At 38.7% G+C, this 24,537-nt stretch overlaps 2 protein-coding genes across 18 annotated transcripts in view; one reads left to right on the forward strand and one right to left on the reverse strand.

Annotated features, from left to right (window-relative positions):
• Nucleotides 1–24,537, reverse strand: part of AKAP9 (A-kinase anchoring protein 9) — a 229,247-nt gene that overhangs the window by 164,656 nt on the left and 40,054 nt on the right. For 14 of the 17 annotated variants that reach the window (XM_035254937.3, XM_009002492.5, XM_009002491.6 and 11 more), the window contains one exon: nucleotides 7,362–7,414. In XM_035254937.3, the coding sequence (XP_035110828.3) occupies nucleotides 7,362–7,409 (48 nt within the window). In that variant the 5' untranslated portion in view covers nucleotides 7,410–7,414. Of the gene's footprint in view, nucleotides 1–7,361; nucleotides 7,634–8,150; nucleotides 8,264–24,537 lie in introns of those variants that run through there. The other 3 variants (XM_078342774.1, XM_078342771.1, XM_078342767.1) reach the window with 2 other exon arrangements.
• MTERF1 (mitochondrial transcription termination factor 1) overlaps nucleotides 7,667–24,537 on the forward strand; it is a 560,591-nt gene continuing 543,720 nt past the window's right edge. Inside the window, exon 1 of the transcript XR_013523953.1 lies at nucleotides 7,667–7,896. The gene's annotated coding sequence lies outside the window, so the exon portion shown is untranslated. The remainder of the gene's footprint in view (nucleotides 7,897–24,537) is intronic.

The following is a 24,537-nucleotide window of genomic DNA, read 5'->3' on the forward strand; positions in this document are numbered from 1 at the left end:
CTTCATACCCACAAGGATTACTATATTAATAAAAAAAAAAAAAACAAACAGAAAATACAAGTGTTAGTGAGGCCATGGGAAAATTGGAACTTCCCATACATTGCTGATGGAAAGGTAATATGGTACAGTCACTATGGAAACAGTTTGGCAATTTCTCAAAAAGCTGAAATAGAACTACCATATTACCGTGCTCAGTTCTACTTCTCAATATATACCCAAGAGAAATGAAAATAGGTACTCAAATACATCCATATAAATGTTCACAGCAGCACTACTCACAATAGCCAAAAGGTAGAAACAACCCAAATGCCTATCAATGGATAAACAAATTATGGTATATACATACAATGGAATATTCAGCCATAAAAAGGAATGAAGTACTGATACATGCAACAAAATGGATGAACCTTGAAAATATACTAAGTGAAAGAAGCCAGACACAAAGCGTCATATATTTTATGATCCCATTTATATGAAATATCTAGAATTGGTAAATCCAGAGAGCACTTTGGTGACTGTTAGTGGCTAAAGGGAAGAAGCAATGAAGAATATCTGCTTAATGGGCAAAGGGTTTTATTTTGGGATGATAAAAATGTTTGAGAACTAGACAGAAGTGGTAGTTGCATAACATTGTGTTAAGCCACTGAACTTCTCATTTTAAGATGGTAAATTTTTCTTACGAGTTTCATTTCAATTTAAAAAATAATAATCATAGCTTCTTTATATCTAGCACCTAGAGAACTCAAAAAGCTCCCAATTATTATTTCATTTATCCTTCAAAACACCTGTTGAGATACACATCATACGATTATTCCAACAGACAATAAAGCACAGAATTTGTGACCATTTAAATAAATGCATGCTAAGTAAAAGTTCATAGCTGCAGCTGTAGGCGTTCAAAAATGTTGTTTGAACAAACGAACAAATAAATGTCTCCAAAGTCCTAGTGCCACTTCTACCAGGCCAAATGGCAGTATTATAAATTTTCTCTTTCTCCCTCTCTCCAGCATGCGCATGCACACACACACACACACACACACACACACCCGATGCCAAACCACTTTCACAAATAAGTTTTGAAAAATCCCTTAGCTTTTCTAAATTAAAGATTTTAAAGGGATGTTAACCACTTACATGAAGTGACTAATCTTAATTTTAGTGGAATCTTACTAAGAAATGAATATAAATAATATCCCTTATCCTTTAACAATTTATCATAACCTTTTCTAGCTATATTAGAAGAAATTCACTTACATTTCAACATTCAGTAGACTATAATAGATACTTTGTAGTCATTGTTTAGCTTTTACTATGAACCTCTTTATTTACAAAAGTAAGATGTTTTCGTTCGAAAAAAGTTCTTTGTTCCATTCTTGTCATATTTCAATCACTTGGATGTATCCTATCTTTTTCATTTCCTCTTTTCCATGAGCTATCATTCAACTTTCAGTTTCACTGACAGGGCATCACATTCATTCCTCCACTTTAACTCTCTAAACACCATGTTTTGCTTTGTTCCAACAAAGCCTGAGCTGGGTGCAATGGCTCACACCTATTATCCCTGCACTTTTCCAGGCTAAGGCAGGAGGATCTCTTGAGCTCAGGAGTTCCAGACCAGCCTGGGTAACACTGTGAAATCCCGTCTCTACAAAAAAAATTTCAAAATTTGTTACGTGTGGTAGTGCACATCTGTAGTCCCAGGTACTCAGGAAGCTGAGACAGGAGGATTGCTTGAGCTCAGGAGGTCGAGGCAGGCTGTCGTTCTAGCCTGGACAACAGAGCAAGACCTCATCTCAGGGAAAAAAAAAAAAAAGCCTGAAGGTCATAAATTAGTTTAAGTCATAGGCAATGCACCATTGCTACAGTAAATGTTGATTAAAGTATCAAAGTGCTGTATCTGCTCTGAATGCAAAGTAAGCTCTGTCATACAGAATGCTTAAAACTAGAATGCTTAAACCAGGAAGGGGAAAACACTCTCTTAGCTGTGAAACACAGTAACTGAAATATGCTAAGAACAGTTTTATACCATCACCAGCTTTGTCTATCACAGTGAAAACAGTAATTGAAAAGTCCTGCTGTCAATAATCAATATACAGCTTACATGGAGCATCATCTTTTTTTTGTACACTACTCTTCAAATGGAAAATCCTTGTTAAAAAAGTTATATAATTACAAATTACTAAATACAATAGGCAATAATTTTTTAACAATTATTCAGCAAATAATGCCCATTATATAAAATACTGAATAGAACTTAAAAAATTATGGCTAATGCAAATTTACAATAGTAATAATTTTACAGTAAATATACAACTGTCCTCTAATTAATTCTGTTCACTTAAATTACAATACTTACTTTACGTGACATGAATAATTTTAATTGGAAAAAAATGAAGTCGTTTATAGTGGAGTTAAAATAGTTTGGTTCAGTACAAGGACAACCTATGTAGTGCCATCCCCATCAAAACATTATAGAGGGAGTTATCCCAGCTCTGAAAATGTTTACTTAATACATAATGCAGTAATGTCTTAAATCTCCTGGGGTTATGCTTCTTGCAACAACAAAACTGAGGAAATCACTGAGGACCCAATAGCAAACCAAAACAACCATCAAGCAGCAAAAAACTAAACTAAACTGCCCTAAAGCCCATTCGGCAGGTTCCACTGGCCTCTGTTTTTGTTTTGTTTTGTTTTTTTTTGAGTGAGAGTCTTGCTCTGTCACCCAGGCTGGAGTACAGTGGCATGATTTCGGTGTACTGTAACCTCTGCCTCCTGGGTTCAAGGGTTTCTCTTGCCTCTGTCTCCCCAGTAGCTAGGATTAGTACCTGCCACCATGCCTGGCTATTTTTTTGTATTTTTTAATGGAGACAGGGTTTGACCGTGTTGGTCTTGAACTCCTGACCTCAGGTGATCCAACCATCTTGATGTCCTAAAGTGCTTGTATTACAGGCATAAGCTACTGTACCCAACCTGTTTTGTTTTTTATACTTTTTTATTTTTAGAGATGGGGTCTTACTACATTGCCCAGGCTGGTCTAAAACCCCTGGGCTCAAGGGATCTTCTCACCTCAGCCTCCTAAAGTGCTGGGATTACAAAAGCCTAAGGCCTTTGTATTTTTTTTGTTTTTTTACATAGCTTTCTATCAACCTCAGTTCTGGTTTCTTCAGTCACAGCAAATCTAAAACAGCAAATCAGGAAAACAGGCAGATGAGTAACAGCATGCCCACTGCAATAAGAACTAACAGCAAGGAAAGGATAAGAACAACAAAAACATAAAGGAGATCTGTACAATGTCTAATAATATAATCCCAGCTATATAATTAATGCACTCCGCACTGAAATAAGAATTACAATTCCAGGCCTATACTAAAGAGGAAACATAGTTATTCTATGCCTCATTTTCCTATTCTGGAAAATGGTCATACACTATGTGTTTAATATAATGTATTCGATAAGCCCTTATGGTTTTTTAAAATGGCATTTGAGGCTGAGTGCGGTGGCTCAGGCCTGTAATCCCGGCACTTTGGGAGGCCAAGGCAGGCAGATCACTTGTGGGCAGGAGTTTGAGACTGATCTGGCCAACATGGTGAAACCCCATCTCTACCAAAAACACAAAAATTAGCCAGGTGTGGTGGTACATGCCCATAATCCCAGCTGCTCAGGGGGCTGAGGCACGAGAATCACTTGAACCTGGGAGGCACAGTCAGCAATGAGCCGAGATCGCACCACTGCACTGCAGCCTGGGAGACAGGCTGCCTCAAAAAAAAAAAAAAAGGCATTTGAACATTCTTTCCTGTTCATAAAAAAGATATATTGTATCAAGAATTTGGAAAATACTAAAAGTGTAAAGAAAATTAAAATTGCCTATAACCCACCATCTAGAGATAACCACAATTTATATCTTGGTGCTTTTCTTCAGGTGTCTTCATATATAAATATATACATATACCTTTTTCTGTTAACTTTTTTCTTTTTAACCTGGCATCATTTGTTGGCATTTTCCGAACTCAAAAACTCTTTGTAGAATTAAATACCATAAATTATTAACCCACTATTACAGATTTTGGCTAGAAGGAAACATTTTAAAAGTATACTACACATTATATGTATACATGACAAACTGTAAAAAGTGATCATTTAGGCTGGGCAAAGTGGCTCAAGCCAGTAATCCCGGCACTTTGGGACATTGAGGTGGGCGGATTATGAGGTCAGGTGATCGAGAGCATCCTGGATAACATGGCGAAAACCTGTCTCTACTAAAAATACAAAAAATTAGCCGGGTATGGTGGCATGCACCTATAGTCCCAGCTACTCAGGAGGTTGAGGCAGGAGAATCTCTTGAACCCGGGAGGCGGAGGTTGCAGTGAGCTGAGATTGTGTCACTGTACTCCAGCTTGGGCGACAGAGAGAGACTCCATCTCAGAAAGAAAAAAAAAAGTGATCATTTATAAGTTTTAGATAAAGAAACGGAATTTTTTTCAATGGAACAGTTTACCAATAAATTACCCCCAAAAAGACTGAAAAGTCGTGGTTTGTGAAAGTAGATAATCAAATATAATACTTAAGAGTCCAGTGAACAAATGAGACATCTGGAGAACCAAGTCGCAGATAAATTTTGGAAAGTGATCATTTTTAGTTGTTTCTGATGCCAGCAATATGGATTTCAACATTAAGAGAATTCTAGATTACTGTTATTAAATTATATCCAGGCTAGTAAAGTAACGCTTATTAATGACACATTAATCATTCTGCTCATTCATTAAGCAAATATGTATAACTACTATTTGAAAGGCATTATATTAGGGTACATTAGTATCGATAGTAAGAGCCTTCTTAGTAATTCTATAAAATAAGATAGCAGCATTTAAAATATTTTAACAAAATGTGGGAAAAAAATCCCCCCAAATCCTACTGCATCTCATCCCTCTTTGTGCCTGACATCCAGAGTCTGTCTCTCTCATTAAACAGTGAACAACTTGAGAGCAGACACTGTCACCACCTCGAGGCATAAAATAGGGGTTCAATATAAGTTTGCGGAATGACATTATAATCCAGAGTTTTTTGGTTTTAATCTGAAAGCACACATTTATACAATGAAATAATATATATACTATTTTTGATAATGTCATTTCTACACTATTTTTCATGTTCCTATCAGTCTTCATAATCTTCATGGCTATAAAATATTCCATCATATTAATATAACTTAGAAAAATGATTCTCTTCATGTTGAAATGATTCTCTTCATGTTGTCTTTAAAAGTTATTTCCAGTGAGTTTTTTTGTTTTTGTTTTTGAAACAGAATCTCATTCTGTTGTGCAGGCTGGAGTGCAGTGACATGATTATGGCTTACTGCAGCCTTGAACTCCTGGGCTCAAGTGATCCTCTCACCTCAGACTACCGAGTGGCTGGGACTACAGGTGCACACCACCACGCCCAGCTATTTTTTAAAATAAATTTTGTAAAGTCTCACTATGTTGCCCAGGCTGGTCTTGAACTCCTGGTGTCAAAGCAATCCTCCCGCCCCAGGCTCCCAACGTCAGCATTTTTATATTGTATAACTAACGTTGCAGCAAACATACCCTGCCTTACAAGTCTCATAGACTTATATATCACTGAAAAAACTGGGCTCAATTTTAAAAGAAGATAATCTTTTACAACAAAAATTCATCTTATAAAGGTTTGTATCCCATATGCAGAATTCTGAAAAACAAACACACAAAGAAACTAGAATTGTATTTTGCCAAAGCAACTACAATTGCAAGCAATTTAAATAAATCCTCTATTATGAAATATGTATGTCCAAAGTAAACCATGTTTCATAGAACTTCTTCACATGTATTTATGAAAGATACTACTGGGGACAGGTAATAAAAATTCTGAGGTAAAAAATAAGACATCTAATCAGATCGTCAATGCTTTTGGAGGGAGTATACACTTTACCTCCACTACTTCCTTAGATGCATAGAGCTTATTCAGCCCCTCAGATTGCCCAAGTGTAAGCTTTGGGCTTCTAAAGATACCCTGATTCCCTTTTCCCACCATGTATAGATTCGAAAGTAAAAATTTACCTGGCTACATACAAGCATTTAAGCCTGGACCTTAAAGAGAGGGAGCTTATGGGAAAGCCAATTATATTTTAGAAATATGAAGCTAGTGTGTATATGCGTGTGTGTGTGTGTGTGTGTGTGTGTGTATTCACTTAACAGACTTGGGTTGAGCCTCTCTGCAGTATGGCCCTTCATTGATAATAAATCACTAACCTGGTTTCCTTTGTTTATGTGCAGGGAAGAGAAAAGAAAGGAAGAGAGAAAAAACAGTTACCTGTAATACAATTTTTTGTTCAAGTATGATTGCTAACAATTATCTCTAAAAAAGAATATAATCTATAAAAGAAGACTTCATTGAAGGGAGTAAGTGGGCTTTTGAGGCCAGACAAAATATATGCTCAAATATGTAATTTTCAAAAGAAATATGCTACATAGCTTATATTTTGTATATGTCAAATTTCTCATGAAGCCCAATGAACGATGCCTGTATATAAATGTGTATTGTGTTGTTTGCTTTATAGGCTTTTCCATACACGTATACACACACATACACACACACACACACACACATATCAGGATTTGCCAGAGGGATATATAACAACTAAATTACTTAAAGCAGGAATTCCATAGGTGTTACTGGGCACATGGAACCTTTTGGTCCCCACAAGTTCCATTCATAGACTGCATTAACATTCCATACGACACAAAAGCGCATGCCATGACAAAGACCTTCAAGTACAAACATACAAAGACACGCTTCTAAAAACGCTCCTAAAGCCAAGTTCGCAGCTGGCACTTGTGGCACACACAAGCCACTGCTGAGACAGCTGTCACAGGCCAATCACACACACCCAAGAGTGCCAGCGTGCCACCTAAGGAAGACAAGCTGATGATCAGCGCACAAATCCCCAACCCAGTAAAGAAAAGCCCTAAATCCCCACCCTGGAAAGCACAATGCCTGCACTACCCAGAAAACTCCTTAAAAAAACTGAAAGGTCGGAGGTTTAGAAACAATTAAACACTAGTTTACAGCAATAAATATAAAAGAGGAGTTTTATTTGGCCATTCACGAGAAAGGAGCCACAATATTCAATCCCTACGGAAGTATTATCAGCTAGCTAGTAGCACAAGGCTTTGTCCCCCAAATGGAAAAAGGGGAAAGAAGGAGGGCGAGGAGAGATGCAGACCCTGCAGCACCTCCCTCCCGGGCAGTGTACAGGGTCTGCGGCGAACTCCGCTTCCCAGGCCCCCTCCCACCCCTTGCTAGCCACCGCCTCCCACGGCAGGCCCGGTAGCCTTGGGCTCTCCTACCTTGGCTTTGCCGGCCTCCAGCTTCTTCTGTCTCTCCTCGTCCTCCATGGCCTCTGCGAGGAAGGCAGGGGAAAACAGGGGTTAAGGGATGGTCGGGGGTAGAAAGGAAAGGTCGATTAAGACGGAGGTGGGACAGCAAGCTCCGCGGCCCAGGGCGCGCAGCCGGCCTGGCGCTCCCCCGCCCGGAGTGGAAGCAGTCTCCGCGCTCACTGGAGGATTGTCCTCAGCCGCACGGGAAGCGCCGTCACCGCCGCCGCCATCTTCGTCTCCACGTAAACACACGGCGAGGCGGGAGGGGTTAGAACGTCTGTCCGCGCAGCCGCCTCGCGGGCAGGTGCGCCTGGGGCCCCGCCCCGGCCCAGCAGTCGCGGGTCAACCCCGCCAGGCCCGGGACCGGCCTCCAACCGACTAGGATCCCGCCACAGGAACCGTCCTTCCCGAACATCAACGACTCTCAGGTGGCGGCCGTGCTGAGGGGTAGGAGGGACCGGGATGTGCTAGGGGCTCCTGGCCGGACTCCCACCCTCCGTCCAAGGTATCCAGTGGTATTAAAACATGAGGGTTTTATTTTTCTTCAAGTTACAAAAACAACATTGCTAATGGTGAAATTGGCGAACACCTAAAAGCTCCGGTGGAAAAGTTGCGGGGGATGGGGTGGTGGTGGCGGGGCTGACGCCAGTTTTTCTCCCTACTTGACTCCTCGACTCAAGGAATTATGAGAGCACCTAATTGCTCTTATTACTTACTTAGCCTGAAAAGTCCCTCCCTCTTCCCTCCACTGGTTCCTACTCAATCTCCGGTTTATCCTTGTAGTCTCATCTCACACGACGCCTCCAAATGGCTTTCTAACCTCCTGTTCCCTCCACGGCGACCGAGACACATTCAGTCAAAACTTGATCCCCTCCCCCAACTCCTTCGCGCTTCCCTTTAACAATAGTGTTCTGAAAAGGAGCCGGAGCTTCAGAACCTTGGTTAGGGACAATGCCAGACTACACTAACTTTCTAGCTTTAATGACAAGTTACCTGTCCATGAGCCAACCTGGAATTTTTGGAAGGGTTGTTAATATACGTGACTGCCCTGGCATATTAAAACGTCTTGAATTAATGTCAGCTTTCTTTCTCTTTGGACTTCCTTTGTGTACCCTGAACGATATTTTAATAATTTGTGTTCTTCTTAGTTCAGTTCATACTCCCACCTCCTTAAGGACAGAGACTCATAGAGTCTTGCTCATCTTGGCTTTACTAAAGTGACCAGCACAGAACTCTGCACTCAATAAACGCTTTTTGGATTGAATCGAGCAGTGTTTATAAATTTAGCATCACCATCCTTTCTTGTTTCCCCCACATGTGCTCCCTCAATCCTTTGTGTTCTTCTCCCTATCCTCCAATGTTCAAATCCACTCCTGGAGTGAACTATACATACTAATGTCTCTGGCTGATTACTCAGGTTTATCATGTTTCTCTGTTGCTTTGAGCTAGGTTGGACTGAAAAATTGGCAGGTGTGAACAAAAAATAGGCTAAAATGAGTTCAAGCATAGAAGTGGTGTTAAGTGAAAAACTGAGGTTAAAAAGAAAAAAGGAGAGACTGAAGACCTGAAGTCTACCACAAACTGAAGATAAGTTTTAAATAGCCCTTATTTAGAAATCTTAGCTTTAAAAAAGTTTTTTTTTCTTAAGCTCGGTAATGCATACATTCTGCCAACTTGTAACAGCCAAGTGTATATTGTCCTGTTATCTCAACCTGAATTGGGAACCAGGTGAAATTTGACGTTTTATCATAGGGATAAAAGAAGTAAGACAATAAGTGATTTACTTAGTTACCCATCAAGTTAAGAGTAAGGACTGCACTGGACACAGTGGCTCAAGCCTGTATTCCCAGCACTTTAGGAGGCCAAGTTGGGAGGATCATGATGTCAGGAGTTTGAGACTAGCCTGACCAGCATGGTGAAACCCTGTCTCTACTAAAAAAACAAAAAACAAAAAACAAAAATTAGCTGGGCATGGTGGTGCACACCTGTAATCCCAGCTATTTAGGAAGCTGAGGCAGGAGAATTACTTGAACCTGGGGGCCAGAGGTTGCAGTGAGCAGAGCTTGCGCCACTGCACTCCAGTCTAGGCAACAGAGCGTCCGTCTCAAAAAAAAAAAAAAGTAAGGAATGTGTTCCAATAGTTCAGTGATTTAAATACTGCCTAGATTGAGGGATTATGTGTGTAGATGCTGATTGCCCAGGAGGGAGAAGCCCCAGGGTATCTGAAGATACTCCTATTTGTTAAGGGATACTGCTTTCTCTGTGACTAAGGTCAGCTGTTTGTATGTGCTGAAATGTTCAAGAATACCTAACAAAGCAACAAGATTATTTTAATGTTTCCCTTCACTGATAGCAGCCAATCGTATACATGTCTGTTTTACATAATGGGTGTTCAATCAATGTTGAAAGTTAGATTTGTGTTAACTTCTATTAGAAAGGCAAGCATTGGGCACTAGTGCTCTGACTCTTCCTTATGGCACCTATTCTGTCATATCTCATCATACCAGTCATTCATTCATGTAATGTCATTCACTTATTCAAGTGATTATTTTCGGTGATATTTCAGCAAAGACTTGAAAGAGATGAAGAAGCTGGGCAAGATGGTGCACCCCTGTAATCCCAGCACTTTGGGAGGCTGAGGGGGTCGGATCACTTACGCTCAGGAGTTCAAAACCAGTCTGGGGAACATGATGAAACCCTGTCTCTAAAAAAAAAAAAAAGAAAGAAAGAAAAGAAAAAAATACAAATACAAAAATTAGCTGGGTGTGGTGGCAGGAGCCTGTAGTCCTAACTACTCCAGAGCCTGAGGTGGGAGGATCACTTGAGCCTGGGAGGTCAAAGCAGTGATCCCAGATCACACCACTGCACTGTAGCCTAGAAAACAGGAGACACTGTCTCAAAAAACAAGGTGGTGGTAGGTGTGGGTAGAGAGCCATGGAGATAATTGAGGTACAGCAAATCCAAAGAAAGGCCCTCAAGCAAGACCATGATGGACCTTTTCAAGGAAGAGTAGGAGGTGAGGGTGGCTAGAGTGGAATAAGAAGGGAAATTGTAGGAGATGAAGACAGAAAAGTAACAGGGGGCCAGATCCTGTAGAGTTCTTTTCTTTCCTTCCTTCCTTTCTTCCTTCCTTCCTCCCCTTCCCCTTCCTTCCTTCCTTCCTTCCTTCCTTCCTTCCTTCCTTCCTTCCTTCCTTCCTTCCTTCCTTCCTTCCTCTCTATCTCTCTCTCTCTCTTTCCTCTCTCTTCCTTCCTTCCTTCCTAGCCTCACTGTCTCACCCAGGCTGAGTGCAGTGGCACAATTTTGGCTCACTGCAACCTCAACCTCCTGGGCTCAAGTGATCCTCCCTCTTCAGCTTCCTGAATAGCTGGAGCCACAGGTGGACTCCACCGCAACTGGCTTATTTTTGTATTTTTTTTTTTTTTTAGAGACAGGGTTTCACCATGTTGCCCAGGCTGGTCTGAAATTCCTGAGCTCAAGCAATCCATCTGCCTCAGCCTCCCAAAGTCCTCGGGTTACAGGTGAAGCACCATGGCTGGGCTCAGATTCTATAGAGTTCTAAAGGTCATTCTAAGGACTTTGGCTTTTACTCTGGGTAAGATTAGGAGCCACTGGAGAATTTTGAGCAGATAAGTGATATGATCTGGCTTATGTTGTTCACAGACATTTGGCTGCTATGAGGAGAAAGGGGTATCAGTTTGGATGCTATTTCAGTAATTCCATATAATGGGAATTTGGGCCATAGTACTGTAGTAGAGGAAATGATACCGAATCAGATTCTGGATAGCTTTTGAATATAGAACCAATAGTAACATAGGACTTGTAGATTGAATATGAGGTTTGAGACAAAAAGAAAAGTTAAGGTTGACTCCAACATTTTTGACCTGAGCAACTGAAGTGAAGAAGTTGCTAGTAACTAAAATGGAGAAGAGCAGATCTGGAGACCAAGTGTTCAGTTTTGGACATAAGTTAGACATACACATTACACCTCCAAGAACTGATAAAGGTCATTGTAGACATTAGTTCATCTGGAATTCAGGAGAGAGGTCCCAGCTAGAAATAAAAAGGTGAGAGTAGTCAGTATTCAGGATGTAGATGGTATTTTACATTAAGGAATTGGATGAGATAATCTAGGGTCATGCTTTTCAATACAACAGCTATTAGCTAGTTTGAATTGTGATGTTCTGTAACTAACACATTGGATTTGGAAGATTTAATATTAAAATAAAATATACTATTTTTATATTATTAAAATGATTATATTTGGGACCTATTGGGTTTAATAAGATATATATTAATTTCTTTAATTAAATGAGGTTTCTTTTTTTAAATGAATTTTTTTTAATGAAGTCACTTGAAAGTTTCAAATTAGATATGTGGCTTGCATTTGTGGCTCACATTATTTTTCTATTGGACCATGCAGCTCTAAGGAGCAAGTTTAGATAGAACTATGGTGTTACAATGACTGAGTTTTGGAATACTTCAACTCTAAGAGAGAGGGAAGGTGAGTGGAATCTGCAAATGAAACTGAGAACAGTGGTTAGCTATGTGAAAGGAACCAGTAGCCAAGTGAAGAAAGGTAAGGAGGAAGGAGTGATGAACCATGACAACGATTACTAACAGGTGAAGTAAAATGAGGACTGAGAAATGAACATTGGATATAGCAAGGTAAAGGTCATTGGAGGTTTCCACAGAAGGCACTGTAAATCAATCATTAATTATTTCCAACTGAGTGCAAGCACTGCCTCAGTATCCTTCTCAACAAAGAACCCCTGGCAGTTATGTCCAATGGACCAGAATTGAAAAGGGACATAAAATCTAATTGGTATCTTCTATTGGGGTTACATTATAATGATTCTTTTATAACATCTGTAAAATTCATAATTTAATTAAGCTACATTTCTTTTAGTGTTGATGTGCCTTCCAATAATAAGAATATCATACAACATTCATTTCCTCTGAGAAATTAAATTCAATATATTTTTTTGAGACAGGTTCTTGCTCTGTCACCCAGGCTGGAGTGCAGTGGCACAATCACAGCTCACTGCAGCTTTGACCGTCCGGGCTCAATTGATCCTCCTACGTAAGGCTCCTGAGTAGCTGGGACTATAGGTGCATGCCACCACACCTGGCTAATTTTTAAATTTTTTGTAGAGATGGGGTCTCTCTACATTGCCCGGGGTGGGTTTGAACACCTGATCTCAAGCAATACCCCTGTCTCAGCCTCCCAAAGTGCTGAGATTATAGGCACAAGCCAATGTGTCAGGCCTAAATTCAAAATTTCTAAAGGTACTTTTCACATTTCCACTTGAATCGTACCAGTTCTTCATTGGTAAGATAGCAAACTGGTGTACGCAGAATACCTATGTGAATCAGCAAACAAGATTGTTCTAATACTTTCTCCACCACCCCACTACCCTTCTCCCAGGATATGTTGTCATTTCCATGTTATTTGATCTTTCACAAATTAGTCAGGTACAACCTGTCAGTCATTTCATTTTAGTCACCAATACATATCACTAAACCTCTACTTCACAAAAGCTGCAGCAGCAATTGAGGCAATTCTTTAGATTTTGTTAATAATAAACTCTTCTATTTTATCTGGGACAAAATATACCTCCTAAATCAGGAGGTGGGACTTTACAGTTTGTCTTTAGCCTATTTTCTTGTGGATTAAATAGCATTTCTTTAGCCATTTCTTATTAGGTCTCTTTAAAATATGTGTGATCATTTTTGTTGCTATTCTGTGATTCTTTGCCAAATTCTCAATAACTAAGTAACCAAACAGTTGTTATTAAATATTTGAATTGAGTGTCTGTCCATAGCATAATTATCTTGTGTTTCCTATATACTTAATTCCTATTTGTATCACACGTACTTTAATAGCAATATAACATGGTTGAGTTATTTTTCCCTTACAATGCTGGTTTTGCCTTCTCTTTAGCATGTGGCCTTCTGGAGTTTTCACATGGGTAAATTATCAATATGTAATTCGATCATATCATTGTCCCTGAATCTCTAAAATATGCATGGGCTTTTAAAATTTAGCCCAGTTCTTTAAGGTACCTCATCTACCATTCAATGCTGTATTTTGTTATACAAACCATTTGAAAAATGTTAATTTGTACTGAGTCAGATTCCCTCAAACATCTCATCACCGACTCTTCACAGATATTCATCTTTCTCATTCCTCAGAGGTATTTATTTATTTTTAAATTTTTAAAATTAATACTTAATAGATGTACATATTTTCAGGGTACATGTGATAATTTAATATTCATACAATTTGTAAAAGTCAAATCAGGGATATCCATCACCTTAAATATTTAAATATACCCATTACCTTAAATATTTGTCTTTATGCTAGAAACATTCAAATTATTCTTTTGCAGCTATTTTGAAATATACAATAGATTACCATCATAAACTATAGTTATCCTTCTGACCTATCAAACATTAGGTCTTATTTCTCCAAACTGTTTATTTGTGCTCATTAATCAACCTGTCTTCATCTCCTAGGATTTTACTGATTACTTCCTTCAATTTTTGATGTCTAGATTAATATATCAAAGATCTAAATAAATGATTCTATGGTAATAAAACTGTTATTTGATTATAAACAGGACCAAAATTATTCAGAGGAAACTTGCATCTATGATTTTTTTTAAACTAGGTAGAGTAATTATCTACTCAGTTGTTTAACCATTATGTCTATCTTCATAGATAGTCTTTGCTTTGCTTCTCCTTAGAAGACATTGTCAGTTAGCATTTCCACCAAACACTTCCTGCCTTCACTTGCCATGCAAACTGCCCCAAACCATGCACAAGGTCCTCCATCCAGTGGCGACATTTCCAAACTATTTCAGTTAATGACCTTCTTCCACTCTCCTCAACTTGGTATCTTGGAGTTATCTCTGTTGTTTCATTTTGAGATAGGGTCTCAATCTATCTCTTCTCTCAGGCTGAAGTGCAGTGGTGCCATCTCGGCTTACTGCAACCTCCACCTCCTGGATTCAAGTAATTTTCCACCTCCTGGATTCAAGTAATTTTCCTCCCAAGTAGCTGAGCCTACAGGTGCATGCCACCACGCCCGGCTAATTTTTTATTTTTTGGTAGAGATGGGGTTTTACCATGTTGGCCAGGCTGGTCTGGAACTTCTGTCCTCAAGTGATCTGTGTGCCTCGGCCTCCCAAAGTGCTAGGATTACAGGTGTGACCCACCATGCCCAGCCGAGTAATATATTTTATTCCTTTCTACATCATCCATCATATTAGATATTATGCCTTGTTGGGCTTTGTTCCCCAGCATCTGACTCCTTTGCAGATTTTCCTTTTCCATTGCCACCATGGTAGACTAGTCCTTTATTTTATATTTCAAAATTTCCAGAAGAATCCAAGCAATATGTCTGCTTCATTCTTCCCCATTGCATTCTAGTCCTCATAACTGTCAGGCTAGCTTTCTAAAAATGCAAATTTCATTTAATTATTTTATTATAAAATTACTTCCTGATCAAATGAACTTCAGATTCCTAAATCTGTCCATTCAAGGCCCTCTATCATTTGCCCCTGGTTTAACTATGTAGTCCTAACTCCAACTCCTCCCTCTAACTAACTTCCCATTCTAGTCAGATGGGCTCACTGGACTCCACATGCATTGATTAATTAATCACATTTTGAACAATGCCAGAAATCCATATACAATGTCACAGTTTTCATAAGACAAATATTTATTGGATGTCCTATTGAGATTATTTTGCAAATATGATTGGTGCCCTTTGCAACTAGGGTTAAATGGAAGGAAAAGGGTATCAAATGCTAAAACAAAAATTGGTTATTCTTACTAATTAATGGAAGTGAAAGGTATGTAAATAAAATAGGAAGAAGCATAGTAGTACATCTTCTACATTTTACAGAATAAGAAACTAAGGCCTGAGAGGTTAAATGACTCACCAATTTTCCATGGATGGGTAGCAAAAGTCCTAGCTAGTTCTAGTCCTAGATCCTCTGATTTCAGTCTTGTTCCATTTTGCTCAGCTGGGTCTCCAAACAAAACCAGTTTAGAGTTTAAAAGGAACAAATACCTGCTTACAGAATGTGTTAAAGAAAACTTAGGACAAATCTGTTAGTGTTTTAGGTTTGAAAAGATAGTTCTTTTGAAATAATGATTTATGAAACTAGTATTCTTTTAAAATGGCCTATAATCTAATGAAATGTTAGAGAAATTTAAGGTGTTACTATTATAAAAGGATATAATTATAGGCCTATATTCCAAGATGTTGCAATTGATTACTGAATAATATTCTATACATATTAATTTCAGATCTCCAAGAATTTTCATATTGCCAAGCAGTCATAGAATATAAACTAAATGAGTTCCCAATTGAGTTGTGGCAAGAGTCCATGTTGTTTTTTAGAGTCAAGATATATTCAATTTAAATATGAAAAGAAATTTCAAGTCGTTTTTCTGTTTCAGTCAACAGTCTGTGAAATTCCAAATACCCACTATTCTTATATTGACTTCTTAGGAAAATTGCCCCTAAGTACTATGCTGATTTTCAGTGAAGCCAGCCTTGTTTATCCTGGCCTACAAATGTTTGGATACTGTAAAGACTAGACACAAAGGAGGCTGACCTCCTACGAGGTAGAGTGGCATAAAATTTTGAATGGTGATATGTGGATCTAATCACATTCTCTCTGTTTGGAAAGAAAGTAAGATGCCTTGTGAATTAAGAGAACTTATGTCATCAGAGTTTAGGCATGATTCCAATTTTCCATAAGTCCTGCTCCACTATTGCTTCTCAGTCTTGGAAGTGCTTAGAGAAACTCTGTAACTCAGAAGATAATATCCTGGACTACCTTACATCCCTCTATGTCCTTGCACAAAACCTCCATTGTCAAAGGTGATATGGATATAGCTTTTCTTTGCATCTTTAAACAGCATAACAAAGAGATCTCATGTAAACTGTATGCCATTTTTTTAATGGGGAAACATTACAAAATATTTAAACTCTTTCTATATCTTCAGAATTGCCATGTTTACATATTAGTCTTTATTCCCTCATCCTTCAGCTAAGAAACCAGTAATAGAATTCAACATTGTTAAGGTATAAAAGGTAATTCTGAATTGATTATATACTCCTCTGTGTGTGTGTAGCCATCTACAGAACCTCACTAAAGAGTCTCACAGAGTAAGTTATCAGGCCAACAATTATCATACATTTCTCTTTCTAGTCAATAACTGGAGTACCATTTGGATCTCTGCAGCAATGATTTACTAAAAGCTACCTAAAAGTTTGAAAGAAGGAATTGAATTTGACATCTATATTGACAAAACAACTACAATATGATATAGTACCATTTTTTATTTTATTTTTATTTTTTTAACTTTTTTTTTTTTTTTTTTTAATAAAGACAGGGTTTCACCATGTTGGTCAGGCTGGTCTTGAACTCCTGACCTCAGGTGATCTACCCGCCTTGGCCTCCAAAGTGCATAGACTACAGGCGTGAGCCACCACGCCTGGCCGATATAGTACCATTTAAAAAAATTTTTATTTTACTTTAAATTCTGGGATACATGTGCTGAACATACAGGTTTGTTACATAGGTATACATGTGCCATCATGGTTTGCTGCACCTATCAACCCATCTAGGTTTTAAGCTCTGCATGTATTAGGAATTTGTCCTAATGCTCTCCCTTTCCTTTACCCTGCATCCTGCAACAGGCCCCAGTGTGTGATGTTCCCCTCTCTGTGTCCATGTGTTCTCATTGTGTAGCTCCCACTTATGAGTGAGAACATGCGGTGTTTGGTTTTCTGTTCCTGTGTTAGTTTGCCTAGGATGATGGTTTCCAGCTTCATCCATGTTCCTGCAAAGGACATGAACTAGTTCTTTTTTATGGCTGCACAGCATTCCATGCTGTATATGTGCCACATTTTCTTTATCTAGTCTATTGTTGACAGACATTTGGGTTGGTTCCAAGTCTTTCCTATTGTACATAGTGCTGCAGTAAACATACATGTGCATGTGTCTTTACAGCAGATGATTTATAATCCTTTGGGTATATACCCAGTAATAAGATTACTGGGTCAAATGGTATTTCTGGTTCTGATACAGTACCATTTTTTAATCATTTAAAATACAAATATTTTAAGTCTATAGGTAGAATTATGATTTACAGTTGTAAAGGTTGCTGATTTTCCTTTACAAGACAGATTTTTTTTTAATTTTTTATTGCATTTTAGGTTTTGGGGTACATGAGCAGAGCATGCAAGACAGTTGCATAGGTACACACATGGCAGTGTGTTCTGCTTCCTTTCTCCCCTTCACCCACATTTGGCATTTCTCCCCAGGTTATCCCTCCCCACCTCCCCCTCCCAACAAGACAGATTTTAACTTTAGTCTTTATACATTCCACAGAAGTTTAAAAAAACATAGACATTATGTTAAAATGTGAATTACATGGGTTGATTTATTGATTTCACATATTCTACCACAGTGCTTCCTAAACTTTAATGTGCCTGTGGATTACATGGAGTGTTTATTAGACACATAAATTTCTCAAGTCATGTTTAACAAGTAGCCTGTGTGACAGTGCCAGTGATGCAGGTGGTCTAAAGGCAAGCCTTCTGTTCTCTAAGTAACAGTTTGCCAACTATGTACCAACGCATATGAAATTATTGTTTCTTTTTTATCATATTAATTATAGTTTTTGTTATAGAAATCAAATGGGGGGAATTATAAATATTATAATTCCTAATAGAGGAAGCACATCTTTAAAAAATCTAGGTTTGAAAATTAGGCAAAATATATTAACAATTCACAGAAAAAGAAATGTGAATAGTACTTTAACATGAAAAATTGCTGGACCTTGCCTCATAATAAGACAAATACAAACTAAAACTATACTTAGATATCATTTTATACATACATTAATTAGGGCTTTTTTTTCTTTTTGAGACAGAGACTCGCTCTTGTCACCCAGGCTGGAGTGCAGTGGCTTGATCTTGGCTCACTGCAACCTCCGCCTCCTGGGTTCAAGTGATTCTCCTGCCCCAACCGCCCCAGTAGCTGGAATTACAGGCTCCCACCACCACGCCTGGCTAATTTTTTGTATTTTTAGTAGAGACAGGGTTTCACCATTTGGTCAGGCTGGTCTCGAACTCCTGACCTCCGGTGATCCACCCATCTCGGCCTTCCAAAGTGCTGGGATTACAGGTGTGAGCCACCACACCTGGCTGAAACAGCCACTCTTACATGTTGCTGGTAAGAATGCAAAATAACATAATTCCTGTCAGGGAGGATTTTGCAGAAACTAGCAAGATTATATGTATTTACTGTTTGATCCTGTAATCCCATTTCTAGAAATCCAACCCACAGATTTACTGGCAAAAATGTAAAATAATGTATACACAAGTCTATTAATTACAGCATTGTGTATAATGACAAAAGACTGCAAACAAACCAAATTTTCAATAGAGAACTGGTTCAATAATCTTTAGTAGATCTACACATGGGGTACTTTATAGCTGTGAAATAGACTCAGTCTCTGTATGCTGATATGACACAATCTCTAGAATGTATTATTATATTATCAGATGACATAAGCAAGGTATAGAACTGTGTTTATAATATGACAGTTTCATGTAAACAAAAGAGGTTATATACATGTGTGTATATATTTGAAACAATAGAAGCCTAAATGAAACACTTTTTTTCTTTTTGAAACAAGGTCTCCAAACCCCAAAGAAATAATGAATCTGGGCAACATTTATTAATGGCTGTTAAAGCAATTAGTTGTAAAACCGATTGGAAACTTTCTAATGAAAGGATCAGGCTATACCATCTGAACCTACTGATCAGACTCATAATCGCTCAGAGTGGAACAACCAGACATTCCATGTCTCATAATGTGATGCACCAGGAAGTGCAGTAGTACCACCTATGTAGTATTTGTGCCTTAAAAAAGAACCAGAATCTAATTAAGCCTCTGTACCCAAACACCAGTTTATAGGGAATCCAAGTGGTAAAATAATGAGTTAAAGGATACCATGAGAAAACAGTCGTTCAAATCTAGAATGTGAGACATCCTATATGACTAGACCTTGTACGACGGTTTTCTCTAAGGGAGGGGGGAAAAGTGGACAGTCCCAGAATAAAAAAAACATAGATACATAATCAAATAAGGTTTGTGGGCATCTTCTGAACTCTGTTTTTAACAAACAATGAAAAAAATACATTTTTGAGACTATGCAATGGACTGGGTATTAGATGATGGTAAGGAATTACTGTTTATCATGTAAGGTGAGGTGGATATGTAAAATGCAAGTGTCTATCAGCAAAAAACTAATAAAGGTAATGTTCATAGAATATATTTTATAACTTAAAAGTCATTCATTTTGACCACTGCAAGAGATCACCATCAAGCATTTCCAGTTCCCAATCCTTATACTATATAAATGTTATATTTTTTAGTGTGATATTCATTGGTTGTAAAGTCTTAGGTTAAGCATGTGGCCAACCAGTATTTAATTTTCATTTTATTTACAAATGTACTCATGACCAAATAGCTCTCCAAAACTTGTAATATGAAACATAAACTTATTTATATAAATGTATTTTTAATGTGTTATACTATATTGGTATAAGTAATGATTTCACAAAATTTATCCTTGTTTCTGATTTGATTAGTTTTGCATTTTTATACTGTAGGGAATTTAGATTTGTATATCAGTGAAACTCAGTTCTACATGGATTGACCAAGGGATTCATTAAAAAAAAACAACAGGCCGGGCGCGGTGGCTCAAGCCTGTAATCCTAGCACTTTGGGAGGCCAAGGTGGGTGGATCACCTGAGGTCAGGAGTTCAAGACCAGCCTGGCCATCATGGTGAAACCCCATCTTTCAAATAAATTAATAATAATAATAATAATTTAAAAAACAACTTAGGTATAAAGACATATAATTAGAAACAGATAACTCACTCTAGTATTAGTGTTGCTGTACTTTTCATGATTACTCCTTTTTCCATCACCTGTTCAGATAATGAAAATGTAAACTGATTTTCAATAAATGTCTTATGACAATTTCTGTTCTATGTATTTTAATCAAAATCGCTATAGCAATCACTGCAGTCCCTAGGAACTAGAGATGAGAAGGTAGTGGAAACAATGAATCCACAGAGCCTGTATACAGTTTTGATCTCTTCTGTTTAATCTCCTTTGTTTCATCTTTGATAATTTATGAAAGTTATATCTGCACAATACAAGCCAAATAGTAGATTAATATAATAAACTAGAATACTTGAGCAGAACAAACAACTGAATCATCTAGCTAATGGCTTCAATTCTCTACTGTCTTTTTTTAAAAACAAAACTAAAAAAACTCCAGAGAACCTTTTACACATTCTGTAATACAACCCGTCTTTGCTTCCTCCCCCAATCTCTTTCATCTCTCAAATAAAGTCTTTCCAATGTGCCCTTTAGAATTCACAAGTATATTACAGTTAGCAAAATCTCAGCTATCTCAAAACCTTTTCTCTAGTCTTTCTCCCTTCACTTCTTATCTGAAACTCAGCTCTCCCCTAGCATACTGCTTTCCCCGCAGTCTTCTCACGTGTGAGCTGTTTCTCTCCCAAAGCTCTAGTGTTATTGGGCTTAGGGGTGGGGTAAGAGTTACACCCTTTACTGTGTCACAGACCGTGAGCCCTTCTGAAGTACATGCCATCAGATGGTACCAACTATCAACCGTTCTAGTGCAGATCACAGCCCCTCATTCCTTGAATTTTAGACCTGCCCTCATTGACTCTTTTTACTACAATTTATGTCCTAATTCTTGGTGATTTCAGTATTCATGTAGATGATCCTTCCAGTACCCTGACCTCTCAGTTACGTTTTTGTTTTTGTTTTTTTGAGACAGTCTCACTTTGTCACCCAGTGCAGTGGTGCAGTCTGGGCTCACTGCAACCTCTGCCTCCTGTGTTCAAGTGATTCTTCTTTTTTTTTTTTTTTGAGACAGAGTTTTGCTCTTGTTACCCAGGATGGAGTGCAATGGCGCTATCTCGGCTCACTGCAACCTCCGCCTCCTGGGTTCAGGCAATTCTCCTGCCTCAGCCTCCTGAGTAGCTGAGATTACAGGCACGCGCCACCGTGCCCAGCCAATTTTTTGTATTTTTAGTAGAGACGGGGTTTCACCATGTTGACCAGGACGGTCTTGATTTCTTGACCTCACAATCCACCCGCCTCAGCCTCCCAAAGTGCTGAGATTACAGGTTTGAGCCACCGCGCCCGGCCTGTTCAAGTGATTCTTATGCCTTAGCCTCCTGAGCACGTGAGACTATGGGATTACAGGCACGTGCCACTATGCCTGGCTAATGTTTTGTATTTTTATTAGAGACAGGGTTTCTCCATGTTGGCCAGGCTGGTCTTGAACTCCTGGCCTCAAGTGATCCACCTACCTGTCTCCCAAAGTGCTGGGATTACAGGCATGTGCCATCTCACCCATCCTCAGTTACTTGACCTATCTTACAATGATTTTGTCCTCCGTCCTACCTCAGCCATACTTACCTACTGTTATCTTGTAGACTTTGTCATTACTAATGTGTGTACCTCTTAATAATTTCAATTTAAAGTATCCCATTCTCAAATACCCCCTCTTATTTTTCAGCTGATTTCCTTGGGGACCCTAACTCCCAATAATTCTTTCTATGATGATGTTTAATCTGTTGACCTTAATATCTTCTTGCACCCAATTATATCCTTACTTCTTGCCTTATACAGCTTAGGTTTATGGACCATCATATTCACTCCTTGCATATAACCTAATTCCCTTGATCTTGCCTCTCCCCCTCCCTACACTTGAATAAAATTTACCCCAGCAGCTGAACTTGATTAAAAACAAAGCACTCAATTATGCTAACCAGTTTTACTTTAAAATTACATATTCATAGTCAATTCTTTTATCCATTTATCTTGACTGAATTAATATCTTTTTTTTCTCCTTAAACTTCCAATACCTTCTACATAGTTTCTGCTCTGAGGTAGTGATCTTGATTTTTTTTTTTTTTTGAAACAGAGTCTCCCTCTGTCTCCCAGTCTGGAGTGCAGTGGCACAATCTTGCTTACTGCAACCTCGGTCTCCTGGGTTCAAGCAGTTCTTCCACCTCAGCCTCCCAGAGGTGGAAGACTACAGGCTGGGATTACAGGCCTTTGCCACCACAGCCCGGCTAATTTTTGTAATTTTAGTAAAGACAGGGTTTCACCATGTTTGTCAGGCTGGTCTCAAACTCCTGACCTCAGGTGATCCACCCGGCTCAGCCTCCCAAAATGTTGGGATTACAGGTGTGAGCCACCGCTCCTGGCTTGATTCTTAATTACTTAGAAAATAGATGCAACGGGAAGAAAATGTTCACATTCTCCCACCACCATATCAGTTGACATATCTGTACATGTATCTACATTTTGCTTACTCTACAAGTTCCTTCTAGCTCGTAACAATAAATGATTCTATCACTCCTATTTAAAGCCAACCCTTTCATTGCCTCCCTTTCCAGTACTCTAGGGCACTGTTTTAGTAATTTCCCCTTCTTTCACCTACAATTTCCTTTTTAATAAATTGATAATTGCATTAACATATAAAAATGATATACTCTCCTATCTGAAAAGAAACAAAAACTCTCAACCTAATGTGGCAGGGCAGTCTAGCTACTACTTTATCATTTCTGTGATTTCTTTTGCAGCAAAACACCCCAGAAGAGTTGTTATTTTCACTGTCTCAAGTTTCTTTAATGTCTCTTGAACCCACTTGAAGCTGGCATTCACCTTCACCACACTACCCAAACTATTCTGTCAAAGTAACCTATGGCCAACATGTCAAATCCAGTGCTCAGCGCTGGCTATTTCTTAAAATTTCCTGACCTCTAAATGTTGCAGTGCCCAAGATAAGTCCTCAGATTTTCACTACTTTGATAGTGAGTGATCTCATCTAGTGCCATTGCTTAAAATTCCACTGACAGGCTGTCTACTTATGTTTCTAGCTTGGACCTTTCCCTTGAACTCCAAATTTGTTTAGCTGATCACTTATCAACTTACTTATCAACCCTACTTGAACGACTAACACACATTTAAATATGTCTCAAACCAACCTTTGGTTTTCTCTCCCAAACCTGCTCTTCCAGTCATCCTCCATATCACAGTAAGTGGTAGTCCTAGTTTAGGAGTTTCTCCAAGGTCAATAATCTTGGAGTCATCTTTGTCTCTTCTATTTCTCTTATAACCCATAGTCAGTCTGATAGTAAATTGTGTTCAAATATATCCATAACCCTGTTACTTGTTCTCACTTCTACAAGTGCTACCCTGGTCCAAGCCACCATCATCTCTCACCTTGATTTTTGCCAAGGTCCTAACTGATATCTCTGTTTCTACCCTTGCCTCTTTGTAATATGTTCTTTACACAGTAGCCAGACTAATCCTTGTAAAATGTTTAAGTCACATCATGTCATTCCTTTACTCAAAATCCTTTAATGGGCCAGATGCAGTGGCTCATGCCTGTAATCCCAGCACTTTGGGATGCCGAGGTGGGCGGAACACCTGAGGTCAGGACTAGCTGGGTCAACATGGCAAAACTCCGTCTCTACTAAAAATACAAAAATTAGCCGAGCATGGTGGTGGGCACCTGCAGTCTCAGCTACTTAGGAGGCTGAGGCAGGAGAATTGCTTGAACCCGGGAGGTTGAGGTTGCAGTAAGTCAAGATCATGCCGCTGTACTCCAGTCTGGATGACAGAGTGAGCAAGACTTTGTCTCAAGAAAAAAAAAAATTATTTTAACGGCATTCCTTATCATTCAGAATAAAACCTAAAATCCTTATATGGCATTCTGGATTTTGTCTCTGACCTCATCTATAGCTGGGACTATAGGCACGTGCCACCACACCTGGCTAATATTTTGTATTTTTAGTCTTACTAAAATTTTTTAGTCTTAGTCTATCCTCTAGTCCTACTCTGATCCAGTCACACTGACTTACTTAATTTTTCTCCAAAAAGCCTAGCATATATCTGCTTCAGGTTCTTTGCAGTTGGCTATTCCCACTGCCTGGAATGTTCTTTCTCTATATAGCCAAGTGGCTCATTTTCTTATCCTGTTTTAGACTATGTG

This window comes from Callithrix jacchus, chromosome 11 (assembly GCF_049354715.1).
Source record: "Callithrix jacchus isolate 240 chromosome 11, calJac240_pri, whole genome shotgun sequence".
NCBI lineage: Eukaryota > Metazoa > Chordata > Mammalia > Primates > Cebidae > Callithrix > Callithrix jacchus.